Genomic DNA, 26,914 nt, shown 5'->3' with positions numbered 1-26,914 from the left:
TGTGTGTGAAATGCGTGAGGTGCGTGGAGGGCACGGTGTGTGTGTGAAATGCGTGAGGTGCGTGGAGGGCACGGTGTGTGTGTGAAATGCATGTGGTGCGTGGAGGGCACGGTGTGTGTGAAATGCGTGAGGTGCGTGGAGGGCACGGTGTGTGTGTGAAATGCATGTGGTGCGTGGAGGGCACGGTGTGTGTGAAATGCATGTTGTGCGTGGAGGGCACGGTGTGTGTGTGAAATGCATGTGGTGCGTGGAGGGCACGGTGTGTGTGAAATGCATGTGGTGCGTGGAGGGCACGGTGTGTGTGAAATGCGTGAGGTGCGTGGAGGGCACGGTGTGTGTGAAATGCGTGAGGTGCGTGGAGGGCACGGTGTGTGTGAAATGCGTGAGGTGCGTGGAGGGCACGGTGTGTGTGAAATGCGTGTGGTGCGTGGAGGGCACGGTGTGCGTGAGGTGCGTGGAGGGCCTCGCTGTCAAATTGGAGAAAGGGCGGCTCGGCTGATCGCTGGGTAACAGGGAACCCCCCTGGCGGGGAGGAAGGGGTTATTTTGGGACGCTGATGACATCGGGATATTTTAGGGCTCGGGCTGCAGCAGGTGCGAGCGGTCCGGTCGTGGCGCGGGGGATCACGCACTCCAGCCTGGACCCAACATCCTGTCAGCCGAAGGGTGATTTAAATGACCATAGAGATTTACTCTTCCGGAGGTAGACGAGGCCCTGCTCCTGGCGCCGCTCGCCCCGCTTCTCCCGTTGTTGGTTATAGAGCCGGATGATGCTTGTTGTGTGGGTGTTGCGGAGCCCTGCGGTACCAGAGGGGCACGCTCTCTAGTGTAATGTACACCGCCGGCTTCCAAAGGGTTAAGCCCCCCCCCAGGGAGGGTGGCCGCTGTGCACGAGCATTGGGTGGCTGAGTGCCAGGGGCAGGTGCTGGCACATGGTGGCCGCGGGGCACACAGAGACCCCTCTGTTCGTCACGGAAGGCTCTGGCTTGGAGAATAGATGAGCGCTGTGCTCCTGGACGTTGCAGCTGTTGGGGTGGGCTCGTTGTTGCTGGTCGGCGGGGGTCAGTGTTGGGGTCCCGCGTTCTCCGCGCTCGCAGTACCGTCCCCAGGTGCAGGGACGGCGCGTTTCTGGTTAGCTGATGACACGCTACAGGAAATGAAGCGCGCTCAGGCCGGGTGTTCCTGTCCTACTTCCTATTTACTTTTCAGAGGTTTTTCTGCCTTGGCTCTCGCTTTCCCACGGGCTGGTGAGTGCGTCCCTCCCTGCGAGACCATCCCTGTTTGTTTACGGCGTCTGTCCCACAGGGCGTCTGTCCCCTGTCCCACAGGGGTCCTCTGCTGTCTCTGCACACGGGGGTCTCAGATGCTTCACTGGAAACACTTTCGCTTTGCCCAGTGCTCCTCCTGACCGTCTCTGACCGCTTCCTGATGCTGTTCGAGTTTCTCAGTGTGACCCTTTCGTTTTGGATATCCCGAGCCCACGTCCCAGTGTTGGGGTGGACTAAGAGGAATAAGTTAATGATACGCGATCCATGTCTCTCATGTTTTATGTCTCTTTTCCCGCAGAACGCCACCCTGTCTCACCCGCAATGGGGGCTCTTCTCCAGGTAGTGTCTGAGGGTGTCTGACCAGCTGAAAAGGACCCATGACCTCACCTTTTCCCTTACAAGGTGAGTGGCCGGGTTCCTTTCCTGCTCCCAGCGCGACGCACACTACTAACATTATTCAGCCTCTCCTTTAACCCTTTTCTCTTGATACCTCCTCCCAGGATCCATGAGCAGATGTTGTTGTAATGGAGGAGGGCCCTCCGAACCTGGTAGACTATTTTGTGGTCGCCGGTCTCACGTCGTCATCTCGACCACTGGACGAAGAGAAGCGGCCTGCGCGCCCGGCTGAGCCTATCACTGATGTGGCCGTTATCACCCGGTCACTGTCCGAGGAGGTGCCGCATGGCTTCACATGTATAGCAAGTACTCCCGGGGGCCACCCCGCAGACCTTGGCACGGGCCTCCTCAACAGCCAGCAGATGTACCTATGCTACCGCCGAGGACGGGATAAGCCTCCCATCACCGAGCTGGGGTGAGAGCTCAGGGAACATTAGGGTTCCTGTGGCCTACTAAGTGTTCTCTGCTTCTTGTAGCCTCTGTGTTCCTCCTGAATAATCTCCATGGTCCTCGCAGTCTGACGCACTCAGACTCTCTTTTTCTCTCTCCCTTCATAGATTGCACTATCCTGGGAAAGAGAGTCTCCGGAGCGGCTTCACCGTTATTGACACCACCCCTTACAGTCACTCTGCCAACCTGAGCTCCGGGGCACCTGGGCACCAGCGAACCTTCTTGATCTGTAAGCGTGCCACCGAGTCTCTGGGCATGAACACACTTGGGGTGATGGATATCTGCATCATAAACCCCAGTAAAGGAGACAGCATCCCGCATACCTTCTGCAAGGTGGACAGGAACCTCAACACTGGCATGGTAAGCGCTGCCTTCTAGTGCCGTTAAATGGATGGAGTTGGGTGGCGTACAGTCCTTCTAGCAGATTCTGGCGTCTTGTTACTGAAAAAACACCACAGCACCTGTTAGCAATCTCTTTTTGTGCTTCCAGTTCGGGCCGGCTCTTTTCCTTTGTTACAAGAAAGCGATTGCCAAGACTCACAGCTTGGTGTATGAAGCAGGTCAGTCTTTGCCTTTGTCCTTGTCTTTATCTCATTTTATGTCAGATCCGCAGCCAACAACCTCTCCTCTGCCCCTAGGACTAATCAGCCGATTCCCAGACACCGACAGCGATGCATTCCCTCTGCCAGAGCTGGTTCCAAACTTCTGCTTGCCGATGGGAGCCACCATAGAGAGCTGGCCCCTGGACACCAAGTACCACCTGCCTGTCTTCTCCACATTTGTTCTGACCGGGGCATCTGGGGACAAGGTGAGTGGCTCTAGGTCACCCTGCCACATGCCACATGAGACCGGCTGTGCTTACAGTCCTTAATGTTACTTCCAGGTGTATGGGGCTGCCATCCAGTTTTTCGAGCAGTACCCCCGGGAGCTCCTGAACGAGAAGCAGAGCCAGCGCCTGGGTCTCCTGAGTGTGGTGGACAAACGGCCCGTGACCAGCAAGTCGGTTCAAACCAAAAAAAGCATCTGCGTTCTGTCTCACTGGCCGTTCTTTGATGTCTTTCAGAAATTCCTTACGTTCATCTATCGGTACTCCATCTCGGGTCCCCACGTTCTGCCCATTGAAAAGTGAGCCGGGCGCCTGCGTAAGATCATCGCAAGGGGGGATACGGGCACAGCGTGAATCAGCGTGACCCTATATATATATATATATCATTACGTGGCTTCTTTTGTTTGCAGACACATCTCCAACTTCATGTTCAACGTCCCTTTTCCTTCCCACCAGAGACCGCGCATCCTCATACAGGTGTGTACAGCCCTAGAGGTTACCTCCACATCCCTGTGTGGCTGATGCTGTGCTGCCCACTCTGCCCTCCAGGACCTGAGTGGCCCTTGGGGCTGGCCTTTAACGTTCAGCGGGGCAGATCAAGTAGTCATGGGGCATCAAGAGCTGTACTGAACCCCTGTTTGTTTTGTAGATGTCACCTTACGATAACGTTCTTCTGTGCCAGCCTGTGTCCTCTCCGCTGCCCCTCAGGTGAGCTCTTGTCTGGTTGGCATAGGAGGCAGGTGTACCATGTGTGTGTGTGCCAGCGACCACCATTCTTTGCTACGTGTTTTTAATCCGAGATGATCACATGCAAACCTCACATTTTGTGTAGCTGGCTTGGGTTTGTTGGAGCCGGATAGTAGACGTCCGTCCTTATTGATCTAGTACTTAATATTAATCTTAAGACCATCTTGCCGTGTGCCCCCCCCCCCCCACTAACCCCTTTCCTTCCCGCAGTGGAGCTAGTTACGTTACTCTGCTGCAGAACCTGGGTCCGGAGAACTCGGTGACGCTGCTCCTGTCCGTCCTTACGGAACACAAGCTGCTGATTCACTCGCAGCGGCCGGACGTCCTGACCAGCGTGGGGGAAGCCCTGGTGTCTGTGAGTAGTGGAACAGCGGTCTGCGCGCCACCCTGCTGCTGTGCGTGGAAAACAGCATAGGCTATCCTGGCATTAACCGCTCTGTTCTTTCCCTGCAGATCATCTTCCCTCTGCGCTGGCAGTGCCCATACATCCCCCTGTGCCCTCTGTCCCTCTCAGATGTACTGTGTGCCCCCATGCCCTTCATCGTGGGCATCCACTCGAGCTACTTCGACCTCCATGACCCTCCTCAGGATGTGCTGTGCGTGGATCTCGACACCAACACTCTTTTCCAGTATGTGCTCCCAGCTTCATCTGCTGAAAACCCTTTCAGATCCTTCATGGTAAAGAGACATATCCACTAAACCCCAGTGTTTAACCCTTGAAGAGGGGCTTTAAGGTTTGCCCTTTTGTCAGAGGCTTTTGCAGGGACCAAAGATCAGTATTACGTATGGATTTAGTCTGACTTGATCCTGGCACATACCCGTTCACATGTCAGGACTGTGCAGAGAGCTCCTTTTGGATCAGGTGCTGACCATGAGCCCGTGTTCCCTTCTCGCAGGAGTGAAGAGAAAAAGATCCCATCCAGCCGGATTTTGCCCCGTAAACCCTGCAAGGTGCTGCTGAGCTGCCTGAGCGACCTCCACAAGCAGCTGGATGAGAGTGAGTCTCCCTAATGCCCTTTAAACTCAGCCCATGCACCCCACTCTAGTTCCTTGTTATCCCCCTAACAACCTAGCCTTTACCCATCACTCTGCCCCATGGTGTCTCCCGCCAGCCTGGCCCTTGCTCCCTACTCTGGCCCCTGAATCTACCATTAGTCTAGATGGCCATGTACAACCTTGCTTCTGTATTCCGGTTTCAAAGGGGACCCCCAGCCTGTGTATAGCATTAACACTGTGCGTTTCGTATTCTCTGGTCAGTGTATAACAAGCCTCTGGAGGAAGCTTCCCTGGAGTTCCTGCTGAAAGATTACGATTTAATCTATGGCCGCCAGACGCAGTTGGAACTCGAGGTGCAGGCGTCCTTCCTACGCTTCATGGCCTGTCTTCTGATGGGCTACCGCTCATATCTCCTGCCCATCACACAGGCTCCATCTGAGCGAACACGGGACTCCAGCAACCTTTTTAACCTGGAGGGTACGTGTTTGAAGGATGAGTAGGTGGAGGGTTCATGTTGATTACAAGATAAGAGGGGAAGCCTCAGTTTTTGTGAGATGGGAGCATGCCGAGGCGTGACTATGGCTGCTGTCTTGCTCAGGCTTCCGAAAGTCTAGGGACCGTGCGCACCAGAAGTTCTATTCCCAGATGGTGAAGACCCAGATGTTCACCCAGTTTATTGAAGACTGTTCTTTTGTTAGCGAGCGACATGCCTCCCTCGAGTTCTTTGACAACTGTGTCGAAAAGGTAGGGGCTGAGATTTGCATTAACACAGAGGACAGATCGGCGGAATCAAAAACCGCCTTATGGATAACGGCCAACACTCTTCAAAATATTTTCTCGTCTCAGGTGCAAGTCGACGGGGATAAGATGGAGGATTTACACCTGGTGGAGCTGGACGAGTCTCACCGCAGTGAACACACGGTTTTCGTCATGCCGGCTGAGGAACCCAGTGACCCGGAGATTCCAGCTCAGTACAAGTGAGCAACCTGCGCTGCTTGAACCCTTAAACCATGTCTGCCCCCCTTTAATTAGCTATAAAAATATTCTCCCAGCCACGGATCTCCATATGTTTTTTTTGGACTTGGATTACGAGTCCACTTTAAAAGTGTTTTAATCAAGAGCGGGGTCACCCGTCAGCTTAGTGTGTTATACCGAGAGGAAACAAAGAATGGGGAAAAAACACAAAAGCTGCTTTAAGCCAAAGGAGCACTTTCCTGATGCTCAGGGAGCTTATCTCTGGGGTCGTGAAGGATGTCAGCCTAGTGATCAGCTGATCCTCCGCTTCTTGCAGGTATGACAGCTTTCCAGTCCTTCAGATGGATCTCTTTGACTTATCCCAAGATCTGCTGCTGATCCCTCCCACCCAATCAAAAACCAGCGCTCCCAGCAGCCCGGCCCCTCGCCGGACTAAACAGGTATCGGGAGAACGTTTGGCGGGTGCGAATGTTTCGGAGGAATGATGTGCCGTCATTAATGTCATCGAAATTCTTGTGCTTCTGCCAGGAGATCAAGTCTGCCCAGCGTGTGGCACAGAAGTACTCCTCCATGCCGGAAATGTGGGCAAAGTGTCTGCTCGGGCACTGCTACGGGCTGTGGTTCATCTGCCTGCCCACGTTTGTGCGGGCTGCCGCCTACAAGGTCCTCGCTCTGCAGACGGCCTACGATGTACTGAAGCAGATGGAAACCAAGAAGCTTGTCTTGCCAGATGAGGTAAGAGGGCAGTTGGCAAGTGCTTCCTACCCCGGATGCACAAACGGGTCCTGTACGGGTTTAGCACATGAACGTGAAGCAGGTACGTCAGACAAATTAGAACATATACAGCAAAAATACATTCTGGAAACATATTCTAATTAACGGAAACCTAACATTTCTAGATACCAAATGTCCTGTTCTTCAAAGATTTGCAGTTAAATTTTGCGTCCTGGCTGCTTGTTTAACAGCGTTTTTAATCTTTGTATCGTGCTTTATGATTGGTGCACAAAACAGGACATGGAAGGAGTTTAAGTGTCATATTATACCATATATAATATTATATATAATATATTTTTACAAAATGTGAGCACGGCGCAAGGTGCAGGTAGTCGTGAGAAATATATTTTAAGGTGGCGGTGGCTACGTTGAGGTAACCGTGTCCTCCCGCGCACAGGTGTGTTACCGCATCCTCATGCAGCTTTGCGGTCAGTACGGGGAGCCGGTGCTGGCTGTACGCGTGATGCTAGAGATGAGGAAGGCTGGTATTGTGCCAAATACCATCACCTACGGGTACTATAATAAGGTGAGTGCAGATGGAGACGGGCAGATAATGCGCACACGTTGAGTGGAGCTAACCCAAGCGCTCTGTTCCAGGCCGTGCTGGAGAGTAAGTGGCCGTCCAGCAATCAGAGCGTGCGGCTGCGTTGGGCCAAGCTGCGCAACGTTGTCTTGGGTGCTGCTCAGTTCCGCCAGACGCTAAAACATAGACAAAGACATGGAGTGTCTACAGACAGGCAGACAGACATGGAGTGTCCAACCCAAAACCCATCCCCAGGTGAGGGTTCTGTTGCTATGTTCCTGGTCTAATGCTGACACGCGGTTCTTCCAAACCACATGTAATGACCCAACGTTACAGAACTCTTTCACAAGCACAGAGCACAGGTCACTGCTTACGCAAAGCCCCCCAATCCACACAGATCTTTTCTTTGCGTGTACAGAGACCCCCACACCTCTCAGATCACGGCTGGCATGTTCTGTAATAATGGGGTACAGATCTCAGGATATGTAATGTGCCCCTTTCCCAGAGGTCTGGAGGAAGAGGAGCCATGTGTCAGACTTGCCTCCTCGGCTCGGCCTACATCGACAGACAACATGGGCCGGGAGCTCCTTCAAGGACTCAAGGGGGGCATATCCAGGGAAGTTAGTGAAGAGCTGGAGCGTGAGCTGTACCCGGACTGATTCAGAAGTGGCGCACGGTGAGTAATCATGGGTTTAAAGGGGAACGGTGAGAGTGTCAAGAAGATGTCGTCACAGACTGTTATTGGGTTATGTTTTTCTTTGATCAGTGATGGATGGATTGGAAGTCCTTAAAAAACCAGACCAAAGCCCTTCGTTAAATGGGTCCCTGCGACGGCCAAGCGGTACTCCACTTATCCTTGGACCTTCTGAGAATGGGAGTTTGTCCAATATCAGCTTTCTTACAGACGGAACTGGCAGTGACGCAATGACATCTGATGACTCCGAGCTACTGGTACCAGAGAGCTCCGCAGAGGTTCTTCCGTCTCGCGGCAAAGCAGGGGAGGAGGACGCCAAATTCGTTAGACGTCGCAGCTTGGCAGAGAAGATGCAGCACCTGCTCAGCCCTTCCAGGAAACAGTCGAGGTCATTGGGGACAAGGAAGAAGGGCAAGGCCATAGAGGGTCCATCTCCACTTGTGATCGAGCATCACCAAGGCTGGAAGAGTGAAAAGAGCGTTGGGAGACCAGAGTCGACTGCATCTGAGGTTGGTGTGGGCTGAAAGGGACAGCAGGGGATGATGACTTGGGAGGCTGAAATAAAGCCTATTAAGCATCCAAAACACTATATATATTTATATACCTTCGTGTACAACTTTGACTCATCCCATGTTCACTGTAACTTCTCTTGGATGTCCCTCAGAGCTCGGTGTCCTTGGGAAGCGAAGTTGACCTGTCTGACACCTCCGTCTGCAGCTTTGCCCTTCACAAATCCACCGACCGTTTGACCGACGTGGTCCTGGAGCTGCCAGCCGCAGAGGTGAGGGTGCATTTCATCCACTGACTTTGCCCACCTCGCTGCTAAGTCATGTATCCAGTTTGCACCTCGAGTACAGTATCCCGGCGTGATTTTAGTTACACTCTGATCTTATTAACACCCTGTGGATTTCTAAGTGTAACGTTACGGTATCGGTTGCTTCCTTGTCTGTAAACTGTTTAGGTTGTCCTGTCTAGCTGTTCCCTTTGTCCAGCTTGTCAGTGTTTCATATATGATGAAGACATTATGGCTGGCTGGACATCTGATGACTCCAATCTGAAGACTGTGTGCTCTTTCTGTGGCCAGCACTTTGTACCGTTCCTGAACATCAAGATTACCGACCTTCAGGGTCATCGGTGAGACCTCTTTTTCTGTCCATGAGCGCCCTAATCCACAATTTTAAATGTATCTCCAGGAACCGGTCTTTCCCTTTCTAGAAATCAGTTCCTTCTCCATAATATTTGTCTTTTTTTTTTAATTGATGTCTTATATTTTAAACCACCCTTCAGCGTGTGGTCTTCCTCTGAACCGTCAGCAGATGGTGGTGTGGATCCTACAAGTTGTGGTCCGGTTCTCAGCGACCGCTATCAGTGTTTGGTGTTGGATGAGGTGGCATCTGGGCAGAGTCCGTGCGACAGATTCCCTGATGTCCAGGTACCAAATAACATTACATTACCCGTGACGTATGACTGAGTGTCCTATTGCTGGTTCTGTTTTGTGAGGGCCAGACTGGTTCTCTGATCTATATTTCTCTCCTCAGCTTCCATCTTCTGTGTCGGAGATGGTGACGGTAGCGTACCTGTGCCCCCTGGTACTGCGCAAGGAGCTGGAGAGCCTTTTAGAGAATGAAGGAGGAGACGTCCTGTCCCAGCCCGACCTGGTCAATAACCATCCGATCATCTACTGGAACCTGGTCTGGTACTTCCAGCGACTCGGGCTGCCTAGCGACCTACCGCAGCTGATCCTCGCTTCCAAGCATGTCCGGCAGCTCCCGCAGGTGCGCCCAGGCGGCAGACAAGAGTCTACGGGGTACTTGTAAGGCTTGCTCAGGGTGGCCATTGGAAATTCTTGGTTTCTGAGCCTCGCTGCTTTTGATTGACAGGTCCTAGAAGCCCCGCAGATCAAAGTCCATCTCTTGTGGGACGTGTTGGTGCAAGACCCAGACCGCTGGCCCCCGTTGTACGTCCTATGGAAACTGCACAGTGAGTATTAAGGCAATGGCATTCATTATGATGACCGTTTGTCTACATGGTGGATGTCCAATGGCCGTAGCCTGAGCCAATCAGAAAGTGCCGTTCATGTATATATTGACGTATGCCAGACTATACAGTGGTGGCTGCTTAAATTAGCCCAGTGATTTCTCCTTCGTAGGAAACCTCCCATCTCGCCTCCAAGGCTGGCGTCTTCACTCCCATCCCTTCACCCTGGAATTTTTGGAGAAGATCATGAATTTTATTGGGATGAATGAGGTTCACAAAGCTATCTCTATGTTCCTGAATGTCATCCAGGAACATAAATCTCCCCCGCAAATTATCCAGAGGTATCCTTCCTACCCTCCCCATCTTCATGGGGCATGTTTATGGAACAGCTGCTGTGTTTGGGATTCCATAACCGGTCATTTTCACTGCTCTTCCTAGGGGAATCTACCGGGAGATGCTGCTCCTGACGATGGCAGCCTTGGGGAGAGAACATACGGATATAGGTGAGCGAGTGACATGTAACTTGTGTGTATATATATATATATATATATATATATATATATTATTTTTTTTGTCACTGTGTAGATCATAGATCTCATACATCATTGTGGTCACCTCTGTAAAGTGGGATCACTAGATCTCTGTCCTCCTGGAGATCCGCTCTATAGAACTGATCACAATACTCTAGGGAGAGAGCTCACCAGGGATCTGTAAAGTGGGATCACTAGCTCTCTGTGTCCTCCTGGGAATCCGTTCTGTAGAAATGAACCCAGTAAGTGGGTAAGATGTGGAGAATAACAAAGCTTTAACTCTTCTTGCAGCTGCTTTTGATCATAAATACAAGATGGCATTCAGGAAGCTGGGGGCCTCCTTGGCCAAGGAAGAGCTGCGTAGGAAGCTGGCCCAGTTCCCCAGCGCCAAGGCCCTGGATTGCCGTAAAACGTTCGGCTTCACACTGGAATGCTAAGCCTCGCTGTGAAACCCTACCGGTTGAGTGGAGTCTGCCTCTGGCTGGGTTTGCGTCGCGAGTTAAGGACACATGGAGGTGTAGAGAGTCGCCGTGCCGGAGGGGTATCTGGCTGCCCCGACGCCTGCAGATCCACACGCAGCACCCCACCTCCTCGCAGGCTGGAAGGCTGTCACCGGCAGATGCTCTGGCGTACCGGACCGAGAGAGAGAGCCGCCCCGATCCACGATCTCCACCGGATTGTCGCACTCGCTGTGTTGGAATCTGTGGCTGTAGTCCCGTCTGTGTGTGTGTGTTAGTCCGTGGCTTGACCCAGCTTGGTGTTTATATCGGATGCCTAGTGCTGGGGTCACCCGTGCATGGCGGCAACCACGTTACCCGTAGCTGTACCAAGCGGCCGTGCGGCTGGGGGATTTGCACCCCCGGGACTGGTGTAGGACTCTCCGGCCAGGAGCCACGACTTGTCTTCCAAAGATCGCAAGCGCCTCGGTCGCCTGTGCCACGTCCGCTTTTTATTTTGCCAAAGCTCAGCCGCTGTCACCATGCGCCGTGATCGTGACGTGGATGAAACGGAACTCTCGTGTCGGTTTTTGTCTGGCCGTTTAAATGTCTCGTGGTGTTTTTTTATTATTATATACATGTGGGGTGTCAGGTGGCCACAGGGGACTGCCCTGTTTTATCGAGGACAATATATTTTCCATGAATTAATTTATTATGTGTGGGTGCAGGAGCGCCCCTCGTACAGTATTAACCATTGGTGGTCCTTAGCCCACTGAGGGTCACTAATACCTAGTAGTATTAAGGTTTCCATCCGCCCCAGCTCCGGGGTCCTGTCTGTCTCCAGATCATCTTATTTTTCTAAAGAAAAGAGACGTTTGCACTTCTGTTTCCCAAAATGTTTTATTTTAATGCTTCCCGATTGAGTCGCTTCTTCGGGGCACTTTTTCCTGATTTTAAACTTTTCCTCCCCAGGTCTCACTGCCAAGGAAACCCACCCTGCATGTTCTCAGCCACGTTCCGTAACTGGAAGATGGGGACCACCAGGAACCTGTGGCCCTGCTCCTCCTGTTCATACATGCGAGAGCGGTAGTCCACAGGTAACTGTCGTGGTCCCGGGGACCCACCTGGGTTGAACCTTGTGTCCAGTGCGATATGCAGAGGGCTTGTGTTGGGGGGAAATTGCTGAAAAATAAATTGTTTGCTTTACTTGTTTTGAAGAGTCTGTTTCCGGGGGGGGGTGTTTACGGGGGGTACCGGCAGAGCCGGCCTTAGGCGTTGTGGCGCCCTGTGCGGACTACTCCTCTGGCGCCCCCCTCACTGCCCCTTCAAACTACCCCCCCATGCCCCTCAAACTACCCCTCCCCTCTGCCCCTTCAAACTACCCCCCCTGTCCATTCAAACTACACCCCCCTGTCCCTTCAAACTACACCCCCCCTGCCCCTTCAAACTACACCCCCCCCTCTGCCCCTTCAAACTACACCCCCCCCCTCTGCCCCTTCAAACTACACCCTTCAAACTACACCCCCCCCCCCACTTACCTTGTTGCCGGAGTCCTGCGGTGAGAGCGGGAGGCATCCGTCTTCTCTCTCTGCCGCGGTGCCGGCATTTCATGTTGAGAGCCGGAATAGTCCGGCGCTCAACATGAGATGCCGGCACAGCGACGGAGTCACGGAGAGTAAGGGGCGCCGAGCGGTTGCCGAGAACTTCACGAGCAACCGCTCGGCGCCCCTGACCGGGACTTAGATTTAAGCATCGTTTTTTTTTTAAACTTTATTTAACATGAATGATGTTAAATAAAGTTTTAAAAAAAACACAAAAAAAGACAAAACGATGCTTTAATCTAAGTCCCAGTCAGGCGCCCCTGCAACCATGGCGCCCTGTGCGGTCGCACAGGTCGCACACCCCTAAGGCCGGCCCTGGGTACCGGGCCCAGCAGCATGCACACTCGAGCCAGGCGCAGTGTCTGTGTGTCACCGACACAGCGGAGGCCGCGCCGGGCACAGTGTGTGTGTGTGTGTGTGTGTCACCGACACAGCGGAGGTCGCGCCGGGCACAGTGTGTGTGTGTGTGTGTGTGTGTCACCGACACAGCGGAGGCCGCGCCGGGCACAGTGTGTGTGTGTGTGTCACCGACACAGCGGGGGGGGCGCGCCGAGCGTAGTGTGTGTCACCAACACAGCAGGGTCCGCGCCAAGCGCAGTGTGTGTGTCACCGACACAGCGGGGGCCGCGCCAAGCGCAGTGTGTGTGTCACCGACACAGCGGGGGCCGCGCCGGGAGCACTGTGTGTAAGATAGAGCTGGAACAGGAGAGGTTGCAGTGTGTTTGTGGGATACAGCTGGAGCAGTCGGGGTTGCAGCAGAGGCTGCACTTGGTGCCATTGTCACAATCGGTTTATTAAGGAGCCGCTGATTGGTTAGGGTAGCTGTCACTCACTAGGCTTTGCTCGCCAGCCAGCCAGCCAGTCCCCTCCTAAGCAAACGCCTCTGGTGACAGCTGAGTGGTGCATGCCGCCGTCAGTCAGTATTGTTTTCGAATGGGAAAAGGGTCTCTACTATTGGTCAGCGGTTTAGTCGCTCAATCTAGCGCCGGTGTCACTCGCTTTTTTGATTGGCTTTATTTTTACGTTCCGTTCACCTAAGCCGGTTCCCCGCCACCACCAGCCAATCTGTGGCCAATGCTGCGCCGGGTGGGCGGGCCACTGAGCTTTGGCGTTTGCCCAATCAGAGTCATTGTTTGTGTGGCCGGCGCTGCCGCAGTGACACCCGCCGAGGCCAGCCAGGTGAGCACGGGGTTTTTGGGCCTGTCCTGAGGGCCCCGGGAATAATGGGGGCCGGGCGGACTGTGAATGATGGCATGGGGACAGCTAAAGTAATGGAATAGCCGGAATTAAGGTGGTCACGGAGGAAATGCGGGGTAGTAGGGGGGAACACTGAGGGGGTAGTTGGTGTTCTCGTGAGGGAGGGCATGGGGAGAATTGATACACGAGAGCCCATAAAGGGTTCAGGCATAGAGTAACGGAGATATGTCGAGAGTGAAAGAAGGCCTGAAGAAATATAGGAGGTTCAGCAAGGGTTAATATGAGACAAGGGAGCATGAGGTTTACAGATGGCGCCAATGAGGATAGAGCTACTGCAAGAATTAAATAGGGCAGGATGGGCTACTGCAAGGGTTAAATATGAGACGTGGCAACACAAGGGTTAAAGATGGAGCAAGGTATATATGTTTATGGTAAGAGTTAAACATGAGGCGAGGGGTGGTATTAGAAGGATGGTGGTGAGGGGTAAGGGGCACAGAGCGAGAGGTGGGGGAGATGGGTACGGGGGACAGAGAGAGCGTGAGGTGGGGGAGAGTGAGACGGGGCACCGAGAAAAGGGGTGGCGGAAATTGGTACGGGGCACCAAGAGAGTGAGGTGGGGGAGATGGGTACAATTCACAAAGAGTGAGCTGGAGAGATGGGTACAGAGAGAGTGTGAGGTGGGGGAGACAGGGTACACAGAGAGTGAGGTGGGGGAGATGGAGACGGGGCACACAGAGAGAGAGAGAGAGAGAGAGCGCGAGATGGGGATGGGGCACACAGAGAGAGAGAGAGAGAGAGCGCGCACGAGATGGGGATGGGGCACAGAGAGAGAGAGAGGTGGGGGAGATGGAGACGGGGTACAGAGAGAGCACGAGATGGGGCACAGAGAGAGAGCGCATGATGGGGGAGAGGATTCTCTATTCATTTGGAGCTTGATTCGTGATTTTCTAGAGAATGTGTTTTAGTCATGTGACTCAGAAGTTTAATGAGATAACACCGAAAGAATAAAGTGACAGCTCAGCGACGCGCCAGAGAGCACTCACAATGCTTTCTGGAAGTGGAACGGCGCCTTTAGTTGTGTTTGTGACGGCCGCCCCGGGGCGTGAGACTCTCTACCCTCATCTCTTACTGATGTTATTGACCACGCCGAGCCCCGTCTGGGACAGTGTTGGTCTCGGCTGAGAGTGATCAGTTGCCGTCTGTTACATGGTTATTGGTATATCGCTGTCTTTGCTATCTGTACATTGCTGATACGTTTATGGCAGGGATCAGCAAACCCCAGGTCACCATGGAAACAAGGGAATGCTTCTTGGCACTTAAGATTTTGCAGGGGAGAACTGTACATACAGTAATGGAGGCCTGTACCGCCAACACACTAACCCCCCGCCATGTATGTGTGGAAGCGTGTCACTGTGTGTGTGTGTGGAAGCATGTCACCGTGTGTCATGAACCTTACCAGGTCAGGAAAGAGTCTCGGGGTTAATTCAGACTGCTGGTCTTTATTCATAATGACAACCAAGTACAAAAGGGAAGTAAGACAATAGTCCAGAGACAGGAGAGTTAATCCAAGGCAGGTCAATTAGATCTTTTGTTGCAAACAATTCATAAAGCCGAGCATAAGATAAAAAACATGGAAGTTCATAGCACAAAGTCTATGAGAAAATCCGATTGGAGCCGTTGCAGTAACAGCTAAAGAAAGCAGGTAGTTAGAAATACCCCGGAGACCACAGTTCTTACCCCAGGGTTAATAGCTGAAGTCCAAGCAGGACATCACAGCTATATCAGGTATTGGAATCCATAGCAGGCATAACTATGACGAGCGGAGATGATGTCCCAATAAGCCTTCTTATAAACATACACAGGCCGGCGATCTTAATTCCAACGGAACCCGGTGCTTCAGTCAGGTAAACGCAGGTTAAAGCTCAGGACATCAGGAGCCGGCCGGTCTCAGCATAACAGCACCTAACAAACAGGGGGGTGTCCGTATATAGGCCTGGTCGTTAGGGCAGGTGTGCATGACATGGGCTTCAGGTGAGGGAGGCGGGGTAATAAATCCTGTTGGTTAGGTCAGGTGTGGTAATTGCATAGTCTTCAGGTGGGGGGGGGCATGGATAGAGCATAATCAAATACATCTGAACATAAACACACAGAACATGCATTATATACATAGCCAGACAAGATATTTGCCAGGTAGAGTGACCCCTGGTGGTCGAAATAGGTAAATCACAACAAAGGGTTAAGCTTCAAAGACCCTGCAGTCAGCATAGAATCCTAACCGTGTGTGTGTATGTATGTATGTGTGTGTATGTATGTATGTATGTATGTGTGTTGCTGTATGTGTGTGTGTATTGCTGTATTTGTGGAAGTGTGTTGCTCAGTGTTTCATTACGCAGCGCTGTGTTTGAGTGTGGAAGTGTGTTGCTCAGTGTGTGTGTAAGTATGTTGCTGTGTGTGTATTGTTGCTGTATGTGCGGAAGGGTGTTGCTCATTGTTTGCGTGTGGAAGTATGTTGCTGTGTGTGTGTGCGTGGAAGGGTGTTGTGTGTCTATGGAAGGATGTTGTGTAATGTGTGTTGCTGTGTGTGTGGAATTGTGTTGCTGTGTGTGTAAGTATGTTGCTTTGTGTTTGTGGATGTATGTTGCTGTGTGTGTGGATATATGTTGCTGTGTGTGTGTGTGGAAGTGTGTTGCTGTGTGTGTATGTGTTGCTGTGTGCGTGGAAGGGTGTTTGTTGCGTGAAAGGGTGTTGTGTGTGTGTGTGTGCTTGGATGGGTGTTGTGTGTGTGTGTGCTTGGATGGGTGTTGTGTGTGTGTGTGTGCTTGGATGGGTGTTATGTGTGTGCTTGGATGGGTGTTGTGTGTGCGTGGAAGGGTGTTGTGTGTGGAAGTATGTTGGTGTGTGGATGTATGATTTGCTTGTGTGGAATTGTGCTGTGTATGCGTGTGTGTACACGTATGCTGGTGTGTGTACACGTATGCTGGTGTGTGTGTACATGTATGCTAGTGTATAGTTGAAAGTATGCTGGTGTGTGTGTGGATGTATGCTGGTGTGTGTGTGGATGTATGCTGGTGTGTGTGTGGATGTATGCTGGTGTGTGTGTGGATGTATGCTGGTGTGTGTGTGGAAGTATGCTGGTGTGTATGTATGCTGGTGTGTGAGTGGATGTATGCTGGTGTGTGTGTGGATGTATGCTGGTGTGTGTGTGGAAGTATGCTGGTGTGTATGTATGCTGGTGTGTGAGTGGATGTATGCTGGTGTGTGTGTGGATGTATGCTGGTGTGCGAGTGTATGTATGCTGGTGTGTGAGTGGATGTATGCTGGTGTGTGTGTGGATGTATGCTGGTGTGTGTGGGTATATAATGGAGTGCAGATGTATGCTGGTGTGCGTGTGTATGTATGCTGGTGGGTGTCTGTCTGTGTGTATGTCTGGAAGTATGTGGTTGTGTGTTAGTGTTTGTGTGAAAGTATGTGGCTGTGTGGAAGTTTGTGGATGTGTTATTGTGTGTGGAAGTTTGTGGCTGTTAGTGAGTCTGTGTGTGTGTGGAAGTATGTGGCTGTGTGTTAGTGTGTGTGTGTATGTATGTGTGGGAGTGTGTATGTGAGTATGTGTATGCATGTGTGGCTATGTATGTGTGTGGGTATGTGTATGTATGTGTGGGAGTTTGTATGTGAGCATGTGTGTGTGTGAGTATGTGTATGCATGTGTGTGTGAGTATGTGTATGTATGTGTGTGTGGCTATAAATGTGTGTGTGTAGGTATGTATGTATGTGTGGCTATGTATGTGTGTGTGTGGGGGTATGTGTGTGTGTGTGGGTATGTATGTATGTGTGGGGGTATGTGTGTGTGTGTGGGGGTATGTATGTGTGGGTATGTGTGTGTGGGTATGTATGTGTGCGGGTATGTATGTGTGTGGGTATGTATGTATCTATGTGTGTGTTGGTATGTATGTATGTGTGTGTGGGTATGTATGTATCTATGTGTGTGTGGGTATGTATGTATGTGTGTGTGTGGGTATGTATGTGTGTGTGTGGGTATGTATGTATGTGTGTGTGGGTATGTATGTGTGTGTGTGGGTATGTATGTGTGTGTGGGGGTATGTATGTGTGTGTGTGGGTATGTATGTATCTATGTATGTATGTGTGTGTGGGTATGTATGTGTGTGTGTGTGGGTATGTATGTGTGTGTGTGGGTATGTATGTATGTGTGTGTGGGTATGTATGTATGTGTGTGTGGGTATGTATGTATGTGTGTGGGTATGTATGTATGTGTGTGTGGGTATGTATGTATCTATGTGTGTGTGGGTATGTGTGTGTGTGGGGGTATGTATATGTGTGTGGGGGTATGTATGTGTGTGTGTGTGTGGGTATGTATGTATGTGTGTGTGTGTGGGTATGTATGTATGTGTGGGTATGTGTATGTGGGTATGTATGTATGTATGTATGTGCGTATGTATGTATGTGTGTGTGGGTATGTATGTGTGTGGGTATGTATGTGTGTGTATGTATGTATGTGTGTGTGTGGGTATGTATGTGTGTGTGTGTGTATGTGGGTATGTATGTATGTGTGTGTGGGTATGTATGTGTGTGTGTGGGTATGTGTGTGTGTGTGGGTATGTATGTGTGTGTGTGGGTATGTATGTATCTATGTATGTATGTGTGTGTGGGTATGTATGTATGTGTGTATGTGGGTATGTATGTATGTGTGTGTGTGGGTATGTATGTATGTGTGTGTGTGTGTGGGTATGTATGTGTGTGTGTGGGTATGTATGTATCTATGTATGTATGTGTGTGTGGGTATGTGGGTATGTATGTATGTGTGTGTGTGGGTATGTATGTATGTGTGTGTGTGGGTATGTATGTATGTGTGTGTGTGGGTATGTATGTGTGTGTGTGGGTATGTATGTGTGTGTGGGGGTATGTATGTGTGTGTGTGGGTATGTATGTATCTATGTATGTATGTGTGTGTGGGTATGTATGTGTGTGTGTGTGGGTATGTATGTGTGTGTGTGGGTATGTATGTATGTGTGTGTGGGTATGTATGTATGTGTGTGTGGGTATGTATGTATGTGTGTGGGTATGTATGTATGTGTGTGTGGGTATGTATGTGTGGGTATGTATGTGTGTGTGTGGGTATGTATGTATGTGTGTGTGGGTATGTATGTATGTGTGTGTGTGGGTATGTATGTGTGTGTGTGGGTATGTATGTGTGTGTGTGGGTATGTATGTATGTGTGTGTGGGTATGTATGTGTGTGGGTATGTATGTGTGTGTGTGGGTATGTATGTGTGTGTGTGGGTATGTATGTATGTGTGTGTGGGTATGTATGTATGTGTGTGGGTATGTGTGTGTAGCATGTAGCTTTGGAGGGCCATCTGTTTGCTGTCTTGTAATGAGGTTAGAGGGTCTCTGGCTGGTAAACCACAAGGGTCTCCTGTCCAGGCTGGGAATCTCGCTTTAGGAAATGCTGGTTCCAGATGTCTCGAGCGAGTGAAGTGAGAGAGGTGAAAGTTTGGCAGAGGGCCAGGGCCCCGGGAGGGGGGTGCTCGGGGGCCACGGAGCTTCCAACCACTAATGACTTCAAGAAAAAAACCATGTCCAGAGGTTTTAAACCAGCTGCAACTGGATTTATTTTACCCCCCTTATCCTCGCTATGAATCGTGGGTAAAAGTATGCATCTTCCCCCTCTCCCCCCCCCCTTTTCTTCCCTTTTTTGTCTTTTGTTTAATCTCAGTGTAGGGTTATGATTGGTTGAGTGGCAATGCGATGCCCACTCTCAGGGCAGGGATCCCACCGGGTGCCTGGGGTGGGGTGTAATGCTGCCTGTGCCGCCCGCCCAGCAGATCCCTGACATCTCAGGACAATATCTAAACACCCTCCTTACTACTTCTTCCTTCCTTCCTTCCTTCCTCCCCCCCCCCCCCCCCTGTCTGCAGGAGGTCTGTAAGTATGCTTCGGAATGTGTCTGCTGCATGTGTCTGTCCCGTGTATCAGAACACGTGACGGGGTAATAATGCATGTTTCGGGAACATATTGAATGCAGATTGATCTGTTGCAGTTTGGTTGAAATGTTGATTCAAAGTGACAGCGACGCTCGGCTGAGGCAGGCGGCGCGCAGGAACATGGCTGAATTAGGGCAAAGACGTTCTTTTGTTAGGGATTATGGATCAGGTTTGGAGGCAATCGCCTCCCCCTCCTCTCCTCTCCCTCTCCTCTCCCCCTCCTCTCCCCCTCCTCTCCTCTCCTCTCTCTCTATGAATGGGGCCAGCCAGCTGATGGGTAGCTGCGCACGGAGACGTTCCCCCTCCCTGGCTGTGCACACGCGTGTAGTAGTGCGAGGACTGCCGGCTGGGCCCTCTCTCTGTATACATGTATATACAAGGGACCCTGCATCACTCCAGACCTGACGGAAGGGTCTGTGGGGGAGGGGACCTCTTCCTTCTCCCCTCCCCTGGTGGCGGAGGGAGGAGGGGGGGGATTTGGGGCTGTCTGGCCCACAGAAGGGAAGTTATGAGATGGCAGGTAAATGCAGCAGGATCCCCCCACCCCGGCATTGCAGGAGGGGAGGGCCGTTGGTGGTTTTGAGGGCGATTAAGGTGATTTTGGTTGCCGCCGTGTGATGCTCGGTGCTGCGCGCCTTTCTGCGGGGGCATCGGCCCCTCTTTTGTGCTGGATGCGGCGTTGTGGTTGCAGTCGGGCTTGGAATTCCCTGCGCCGGTGTGTTTGGTGATGCTCGGCTTGCGTGGGTATGTTGCCCCTGCGTTGGGATGGTAGCCATAGCGATGCTGGGCATTAGGGTATCTGGTGTGGGTTGTAGGTTTGGGATCCTCTCTCCCGTGTCTCGGGACTGTTGGCTGGTATCTGCCACACATGCCAACAAACAGCCCACGGCTCATTCTGCTTCCGCGTATCGGGGCCCCTGTCCTGTTTTGACCTGTGGAGCCCCCGTCTGGGCAGCCTGACCTGGACCAGAGGGGGCCGTGGGGTAATAGATACAGACAGACGTATTGAGTGGCCTGTATCCCTCCAGGGATTGAGATGCATTGGCAGCAGTCTCCCAGCAGAGGTGGCATTGGGTACTTACAAGCCGTCCGCAGGGTCCTTTGCTTTCATTGTAATTTCCCTGCGTTTCGTATCATTCCCGCCCTGGTAATGATATCCGAATTCTACCCCAGTAGGGGTAGGTGGTAGTGAGGAAACAGACCAGGGCTTTGCATTGTTCAAAGGTTTTATCTTTAACCCCTTTGGATCCGCTGATGACATCGCAATGACTGCAGCTGGAAGCACCTTCTGCACACGAGTCTCTCCGTCGTTCTCTCGCGGTCCTCGTATCCTTAATTATCGTGGGTAACGCGCGGTACGGGTCAGGGGTCACTCGATGGTCTTCATGCCTCGGCTACCACCAGGCAGTGGCCCCCGAGAGTGGCCGCGGGGACAGGGGCAGCGGCCGTGGGTTTCTGTGGGGTTTGCCTCGTTCTGTCTGAATGCCGGGAGGACGGGGTTCACTCTGAGTTCACGGCTGAAATGCATCGCAGTCTCTTTTAAAGACTTAATAGGGGTTTCCACGGTAACAATGAGGGCAGTCAGACCCCTTATAAACCTTGCGCTGTCTGACCAGTCCTGATAACGCAGTCACATCCCCTACATTACATACAGACCCGCCGCTGTCTGACCAGTCCTGATAACGCAGTCACATCCCCTACATTACATACAGGCCCGCCGCTGTCTGACCAGTCCTGATAACACGGTCACATCCCCTACATTACATACAGACCCGCCGCTGTCTGACCAGTCCTGATAACGCAGTCACATCCCCTACATTACATACAGACCCCGCCGCTGTCTGACCAGTCCTGATAACGCAGTCACATCCCTACATTACATACAGACCCGGCGCTGTCTGACCAGTCCTGATACCGCAGTCACATCCCCTATATTACATACAGACCCGCCGCTGTCTGACCAGTCCTGATAACGCAGTCACATCCCCTACATTACATACAGACCCGCCGCTGTCTGACCAGTCCTGATAATGCAGTCACTTCCCCTATTTAAATGCGTGCCAACCCCCAGCTGAGAGGCGCGTAGCCCTTCGGTGCATCACTCTAACCCCTGTCCGTGATTTTTGGAAGGATGGACAGAGTGACGGAAGACGCGTTGCGCCTCAACCTCTTGAAGAGGGGTCTCGAGCAACCTGACGACCGCGAGGATGTCCTGGCCAAGCAGCTGAAGATGGAGGGGCACGAGGCCATGGAGAGGCTAAAGATGCTGGCTTTGCTGAAGAGGAAGGACTTTCCTGGCCTTGAGTTGCCTCATGATCATCTAGCAAAGCAAGATGGCCTTAAGATGTACGAGGAGAAGATGAACGGGAGCCTTCGGCCTCACGGGGACGGCCGAGGTGTGGGTAGGCACGGTAAAGAGAACATCAACGAAGAGCCGGTGGACATGAGCTCCAGGCGGAGGTGAGATGCAGCGCAGGCAGAGAGTGTGACCCCGTATAAATAACACGTGTCCCGAGTTGGTTTCGTCTCTCTGGGTCGCGTATGTTCTTGTAAGGGGTGGGTCTCAGCAGGAGCATATTAGAGGCGATGGTGCGGGCCCTCGGGGCTCTGTGCTACACCTCCGGGGTTCCCTGGGCTTTTGTCTTTTAGGTCTGAGGAGTTCTTGGTTGGACCTGTTTTTATTTTTCCTCATTGCCAGTTTCTCTAATTTCCACAGCGACCAGGACCGAGGTGGACAGACCCCCTCCCCAGATATCATTGTGCTGTCTGACAATGAGGCATCCAGTCCGAAATCTGCCTCTCGGTCAGAAGACAGAATCAAGATGGCCAACTTAGAAATGTTTAAGGTAAGAATATTCCTTAAAGGCCCAGACCAACCTGACTTGTTCCAATATTGTGTTAGTATGCTGTTACTACTCCAGGTCTTCTCCCTCTAGGGTAAGAACGTGGAGGAGCGCCAGCAGCTCATCAAACCGCTGAGGGACGAGCTGCGTCTGGAGGAGGCCAGGCTGGTCCTGCTGAAGAAGCTGCGCCAGAGCCAGCTGCAGAAAGAGAATGTTCTGCAGAAAGTAAGTGATCTGCCTGCGCACCCCCTCTCGCTCCTCCTCCCTGCGCACCCCCTCTCGCTCCTCCTCCCTGCGCACCCCCTCTCGCTCCTCCTCCCTGCGCGCCCCCTCTCGCTCCTCCTCCCTGCGAGCCCCCTCTCGCGCCTCCTCCCTGCGTGCCCCCTCTCGCTCCTCCTCTGTGTGCGCCCCCTCTCGCTCCTCCTCCGTGCGCACCCCCTCTCGCTCCTCCTCCGTGCGCACCCCCTCTCGCTCCTCCTCCGTGCGCACCCCCTCTCGCTCCTCCTCCCTGCGTGCCCCCTCTTGCTCCTCCTCCCTGCGTGCCCCCTCTTGCTCCTCCTCCCTGCGTGCCCCCTCTTGCTCCTCCTCCCTGCGTGCCCCCTCTCGCTCCTCCTCCCTGCACGCCCCCTCTCGCTCCTCCTCCATGTGCGCCCCCTTTGGTTCCTCTTCCATGCGCCGCCCCTCTGGCTACTCTTCCCTGTGCCACCCCTCTGGCTTCTTTTCCCTGCGCCACCCCTCTGGCTCCTCCTCCCTGCGCCCCCCCTCTCGCTCCTCCTCCTCAATGTGCGCCCCCTCTGGCTACTCTTCCCTGTGCCACCCCTCTGGCTACTCTTCCCTGTGCCACCCCTCTGGCTTCTTTTCCCTGCGCCACCCCTCTGGCTCCTCTTCCCTGGGCCCCCCTCTGGCTCCTCTTCCCTGCGCCACCCCTCTGGCTCCTCTTCCCTGTGTGCCCCCTCTGCCTCCTCTTCCCTGTGTGCCCCCTCTGGCTCCTCTTCCCTGCGCGCCCCCTCTCGCTCCTCCTCCGTGCGCACCCCCTCTCGCCCCTCCTCCCTGCGTGCCCCCTCTCACTCCTCCCTGCGTGCCCCCTCTCGCTCCTCCTCCCTGCGTGCCCCCTCTCGCTCCTCCTCCCTGCGTGCCCCCTCTCGCTCCTCCTCCCTGCGTGCCCCCTCTCGCTCCTCCTCCCTGCGCGCCCCCTCTCGCTCCTCCTCCCTGCGCGCCCCCTCTCGCTCCTCCTCCATGCGTGCCCCCTTTCGTTCCTCTTCCATGCGCCGCCCCTCTGGCTTCTTTTCCCTGCGCCACCCCTCTGGCTCCTCCTCCCTGCGCGCCCCCTCTCACTCCTCCTCCTCCATGTGCGCCCCCTCTCGCTCCTCCTCCTCCATGTGCGCCCCCTCTCGTTTCTCTTCCCTGCGCCACCCCTCTGGCTACTCTTCCCTGTGCCACCCCTCTTGCTTCTTTTCCCTGCGCCACCCCTCTGGCTCCTCTTCCCTGGGCCCCCCTCTGGCTCCTCTTCCCTGGGCCCCCCTCTGGCTCCTCTTCCCTGGGCCCCCCTCTGGCTCCTCTTCCCTGGGCCCCCCTCTGGCTCCTCTTCCCTGCGCCACCCCTCTGGCTCCTCTTCCCTGCGTGCCCTCTCTGGCTCCTCTTCCCTGTGTGCCCTCTCTGGCTCCTCTTCCCTGTGTGCCCTCTCTGGCTCCTCTTCCCTGTGTGCCCTCTCTGGCTCCTCTTCCCTGCGTGCCCCCTCTGGCTCCTCTTCCCTGCGTGCCCCCTCTGGCTCCTCTTCCCTGCGCCACCTCTCGCTGCTCTAAGAACAAATACCAACCAAGTCTTCTCTTGCAGAATCCCGTGGTACAGAATGCAGCTACCATTGTACAGCCATCTCCTGCCCACGTGGGCCAGCCAGGTCTCTCCAAAGTGCCTCTGCGCCCAGGGGCTCAGGGCTTAGAAGCACAGAACCTGAGGAGTGTGCAGGTGAGACAGACCTATTGATTTGTCCTCAAGTGTGTGGCTTCTGCACTTTGCAGCACCAGTCCACCTAATGCGCGCCATCTGTTTTGTTCTAGAGTCACAGCGTTATCAGGACATCGACGAATACCCCTCTGCCACACATGCTGATGTCTCAGAGAGTGATTGCCCCGAACCCAACACAACTACAGGGCCAGTGTTTGCCCCCTAAAACGGGTCTAATCCGCAACAGCACTCCAAGCATGAACCAAGCCATCAGCTACCCCCAGGTCAGGCCAGTTTACACACCCCAGTAAACATTAGGTGTATATAATCAACCCTCAATTAAGGCCCCCAGTAACTGCTTAGCTGTATATGAACTACCCCCAGCTCAGGCCAGTTTACACACCCCAGTAACTGCTAAACTCTGTAACAACTACCCCCAAGCCTTCTCGCTAGATATTACTAGCCTTTGTTTCCCTGAACTGCGGTTTAGTTTGCATTCGCCCAAGGGGTATACCCATGCCCCCCATAATCATCCCCCCTGTGTTGCTCTTTGTTTTTCAGCAGTCCAGCTCCTCGGTCCCCTGCCAGCGCACGTCCTCCACTGCTATGTATATGAACCTTGGTTCCCATATGCAAACAGGACCCGTGGCTCGCGTGTCATCCCCTCTGCCCAGTCCAAGTGCCATGGCAGATCCGGCCAGCTCTCAGGCTGCTGCCAAGTTGGCCTTGCGCAAGCAGCTGGAGAAGACGCTCCTAGAAATCCCTCCGCCAAAACCACCAGCTCCTCTCCTCCACTTCCTACCCAGCGCCGCCAACAGCGAGTTCATCTACATGGTTGGCTTGGAGGAGGTGGTCCAGAGTGTCATAGACAGCCAGGGTATGAGGGCATCTGGAAAGGGGTTGGAGTGGTATTAAGCTTAATCGGAGTGAGAGTACAAGGCGTATGAGTGCACAGTGGTACTCGGTGTATGGAGTGAAGGTGGGATGAAGGGATCGAGCCGTGATCTGTTCCCATCCATTTCCCACTTCTCAGGTAAAAGCTGTCCTTCCCTCCTGCGAGTGGATCCGTTTATCTGTGCTCAGTGTCGCACAGACTTCACTCCTCATTGGAAGCAAGAGAAGAGCGGCAAGATCCTGTGTGAGCAGTGTATGACGTCCAATCAGAAGAAAGCGCTGAAGGCCGAACACACCAACCGGCTCAAAAATGCCTTCGTCAAAGCCCTGCAGCAGGAACAGGTGAGTACACTGAGAGGCGGCTGTTGGTTGAATTAATGGTCGAATTCTCCTCAGAAAGAGTTTTCCTTTATTTAGATCATGCGCATAATCGAGACAAGGCACACAACACACAAAAGTCAAAGCGTTGTCTGATTACATGTTTGAATTACATGGTTTATATAACCTCTTATCTACTTCTAATAGCATGCCTCATTATGATTGGTTACTTTTCAAGCAGGTTACGCCTCTTTAAACTGCATAATTAAGGATGGCCTAGACTTGACCCTTTGCACATATATATAGAATAACATAGAGTAGGCGTGTTGGCGGGAACTCGTGCATATATGACTAGACATTCCCTGCTTTCTTATGTCTTTGTCAGCAAATAATATTAACGATAACAGAAGCATTTTTCTAACAGCAGTCCATTCACCTCCTAATGGGGGAACACACAGGGTCCGTTCTGGCCCTGAGCGGAGGAGATGGGGTCTGCGTTTTGAATCCCAAGGCTTTGAGGAGATAACTTCAAGGGTTTATTTGGATTTGCGAATGTAATCGGCTGGGTCAGATATTAGACAGGTATTGGATAAATGTCCCAGCTGGCGAAGCGTAATCTCGGTTGAGTTTTGTACTTCTGTTTTGCAGGAAATAGAGCAGAGATTACAGCACCAGGCGGCCCTGTCACCAGGCGCCCCACCTGCCATCTCCAGCAAGCAGGACACAATGATCAGGCATCACGCTCTGAGACAGGTACGGGCAAATGTGTGATGGGGGTCACCTGCCATGCTCAGGGTAGCACTCTTGAGCTAACCAAGAGTTTTGTCTTTTGTGGCAGGCCACACAGCCCCAGAACACTCTGCAGAGAGGAATCCCCACTGCCCGATCCATGCTCTCCAACTTTGCGCAGGCACCGCAGCTGCCAATGGCCGGGAACCTCTTAGCCATGCCGGGTAAGTAAGGGGAACTTGCTGCGCATTGTGGGTGACCAAATCCAGGGTGTCCGCAGTTTCTGCTTTCTCCTCCGGTTAATTGGTGTGTTTCCCCCCCCCCATGACACTTACAGGTGTGAACATCGCCTATCTCAGTGCTGGAATGGGGGGTCACAAAGCGACCAGCCTGGCGGATCGGCAGCGGGAATACCTGCTGGACATGATTCCCCCTCGTTCCATATCGCAGTCCATCAGTGGACAGAAATAACCCTCGTGCGGTCCCCACCGCCACGCGGATCGACCGGAGCTGTGGACATTGCAGGCACTTGGCTCCGTTTAATCCGGCCCTCTCCCCACAGAAGCTTATAAAAGAAGTGTTTGTGCTTTTACCCCGTTTTTGGACTGGCTTTCTTGATATGTATATTTTTTTGTATTGCTATTATTTTGTTTTTTTACATAACTGTTTTTGCTGGTGCCACAAGCTAATATCCTTTACTTTGTTGACCCTTGTGTTGAAGGGGGTCTGGTCGGTTTGTTCTGATGTTTTGTTACTGTTCTTACAAAGCTCTGGACGCAAATGAGGTCCCTCGATCCT

General features: G+C 52.8%; 2 protein-coding genes across 3 annotated transcripts; both read left to right on the top strand.

Annotated features, from left to right (window-relative positions):
- The first annotated feature begins 1,791 nt into the window (after positions 1-1,791).
- On the top strand, positions 1,792-10,592 carry LOC149272651 (DENN domain-containing protein 4B-like). Its single transcript, XM_089506857.1, has 27 exons — positions 1,792-2,078; positions 2,221-2,473; positions 2,604-2,673; positions 2,752-2,921; positions 2,997-3,238; positions 3,350-3,416; positions 3,589-3,647; positions 3,897-4,041; positions 4,140-4,315; positions 4,583-4,683; positions 4,944-5,159; positions 5,281-5,426; positions 5,529-5,659; positions 5,974-6,097; positions 6,186-6,392; positions 6,829-6,957; positions 7,029-7,209; positions 7,460-7,630; positions 7,721-8,157; positions 8,313-8,429; positions 8,733-8,782; positions 8,936-9,080; positions 9,187-9,423; positions 9,529-9,628; positions 9,798-9,966; positions 10,064-10,128; positions 10,447-10,592. The coding sequence occupies exons 1-27, from the start codon at positions 1,792-1,794 to the stop codon at positions 10,590-10,592; spliced, it is 4,341 nt and encodes a 1,446-aa protein (XP_089362983.1).
- Positions 10,593-21,519: 10,927 nt separating this feature from the next.
- LOC149272650 (transcriptional repressor p66-beta-like) lies at positions 21,520-26,587 on the top strand. Of its 2 annotated transcripts, none has more exons than XM_089506855.1 (10): positions 21,520-21,848; positions 22,105-22,234; positions 22,325-22,456; positions 24,065-24,196; positions 24,289-24,459; positions 24,737-25,052; positions 25,209-25,411; positions 26,036-26,140; positions 26,226-26,340; positions 26,454-26,587. In XM_089506855.1, exons 1-10 carry the CDS (start codon positions 21,520-21,522, stop codon positions 26,585-26,587), a joined length of 1,767 nt encoding a protein of 588 aa, XP_089362981.1. The 2 variants fall into 2 exon arrangements, with proteins under 2 accessions (XP_089362981.1, XP_089362980.1); XM_089506854.1 differs by having other exon boundaries at positions 22,087-22,234.
- Positions 26,588-26,914: the final 327 nt, after the last annotated feature.

The sequence above is a fragment of the Sceloporus occidentalis genome, unplaced genomic scaffold, assembly GCF_023333645.1.
Source record: "Sceloporus occidentalis isolate IW3139 unplaced genomic scaffold, rSceOcc1.0.p SCAF_427, whole genome shotgun sequence".
NCBI classification, from domain to species: domain Eukaryota; kingdom Metazoa; phylum Chordata; class Lepidosauria; order Squamata; family Phrynosomatidae; genus Sceloporus; species Sceloporus occidentalis.
Note: the sequence above shows the minus strand (reverse complement) of the source record. Positions and strands in the feature narration are given on the sequence as shown.

Bases quoted from the DNA above. Each gene is read 5' to 3' on its own strand.
- LOC149272650 (XM_089506854.1), top strand. From the start codon at position 21,520: ATGGACAGAGTGACGGAAGACGCGTTGCGCCTCAACCTCTTGAAGAGG. The intron at 25,053-25,208 runs GTATGAGGGCAT...CCCACTTCTCAG, and splicing joins GAGTGTCATAGACAGCCAGG to GTAAAAGCTGTCCTTCCCTC. The intron at 26,141-26,225 runs GTACGGGCAAAT...CTTTTGTGGCAG, and splicing joins GGCATCACGCTCTGAGACAG to GCCACACAGCCCCAGAACAC.
- LOC149272651 (XM_089506857.1), top strand. From the start codon at position 1,792: ATGGAGGAGGGCCCTCCGAACCTGGTAGACTATTTTGTGGTCGCCGGT. The intron at 3,648-3,896 runs GTGAGCTCTTGT...TCCTTCCCGCAG, and splicing joins TCCTCTCCGCTGCCCCTCAG to TGGAGCTAGTTACGTTACTC. The intron at 4,684-4,943 runs GTGAGTCTCCCT...TTCTCTGGTCAG, and splicing joins CCACAAGCAGCTGGATGAGA to TGTATAACAAGCCTCTGGAG.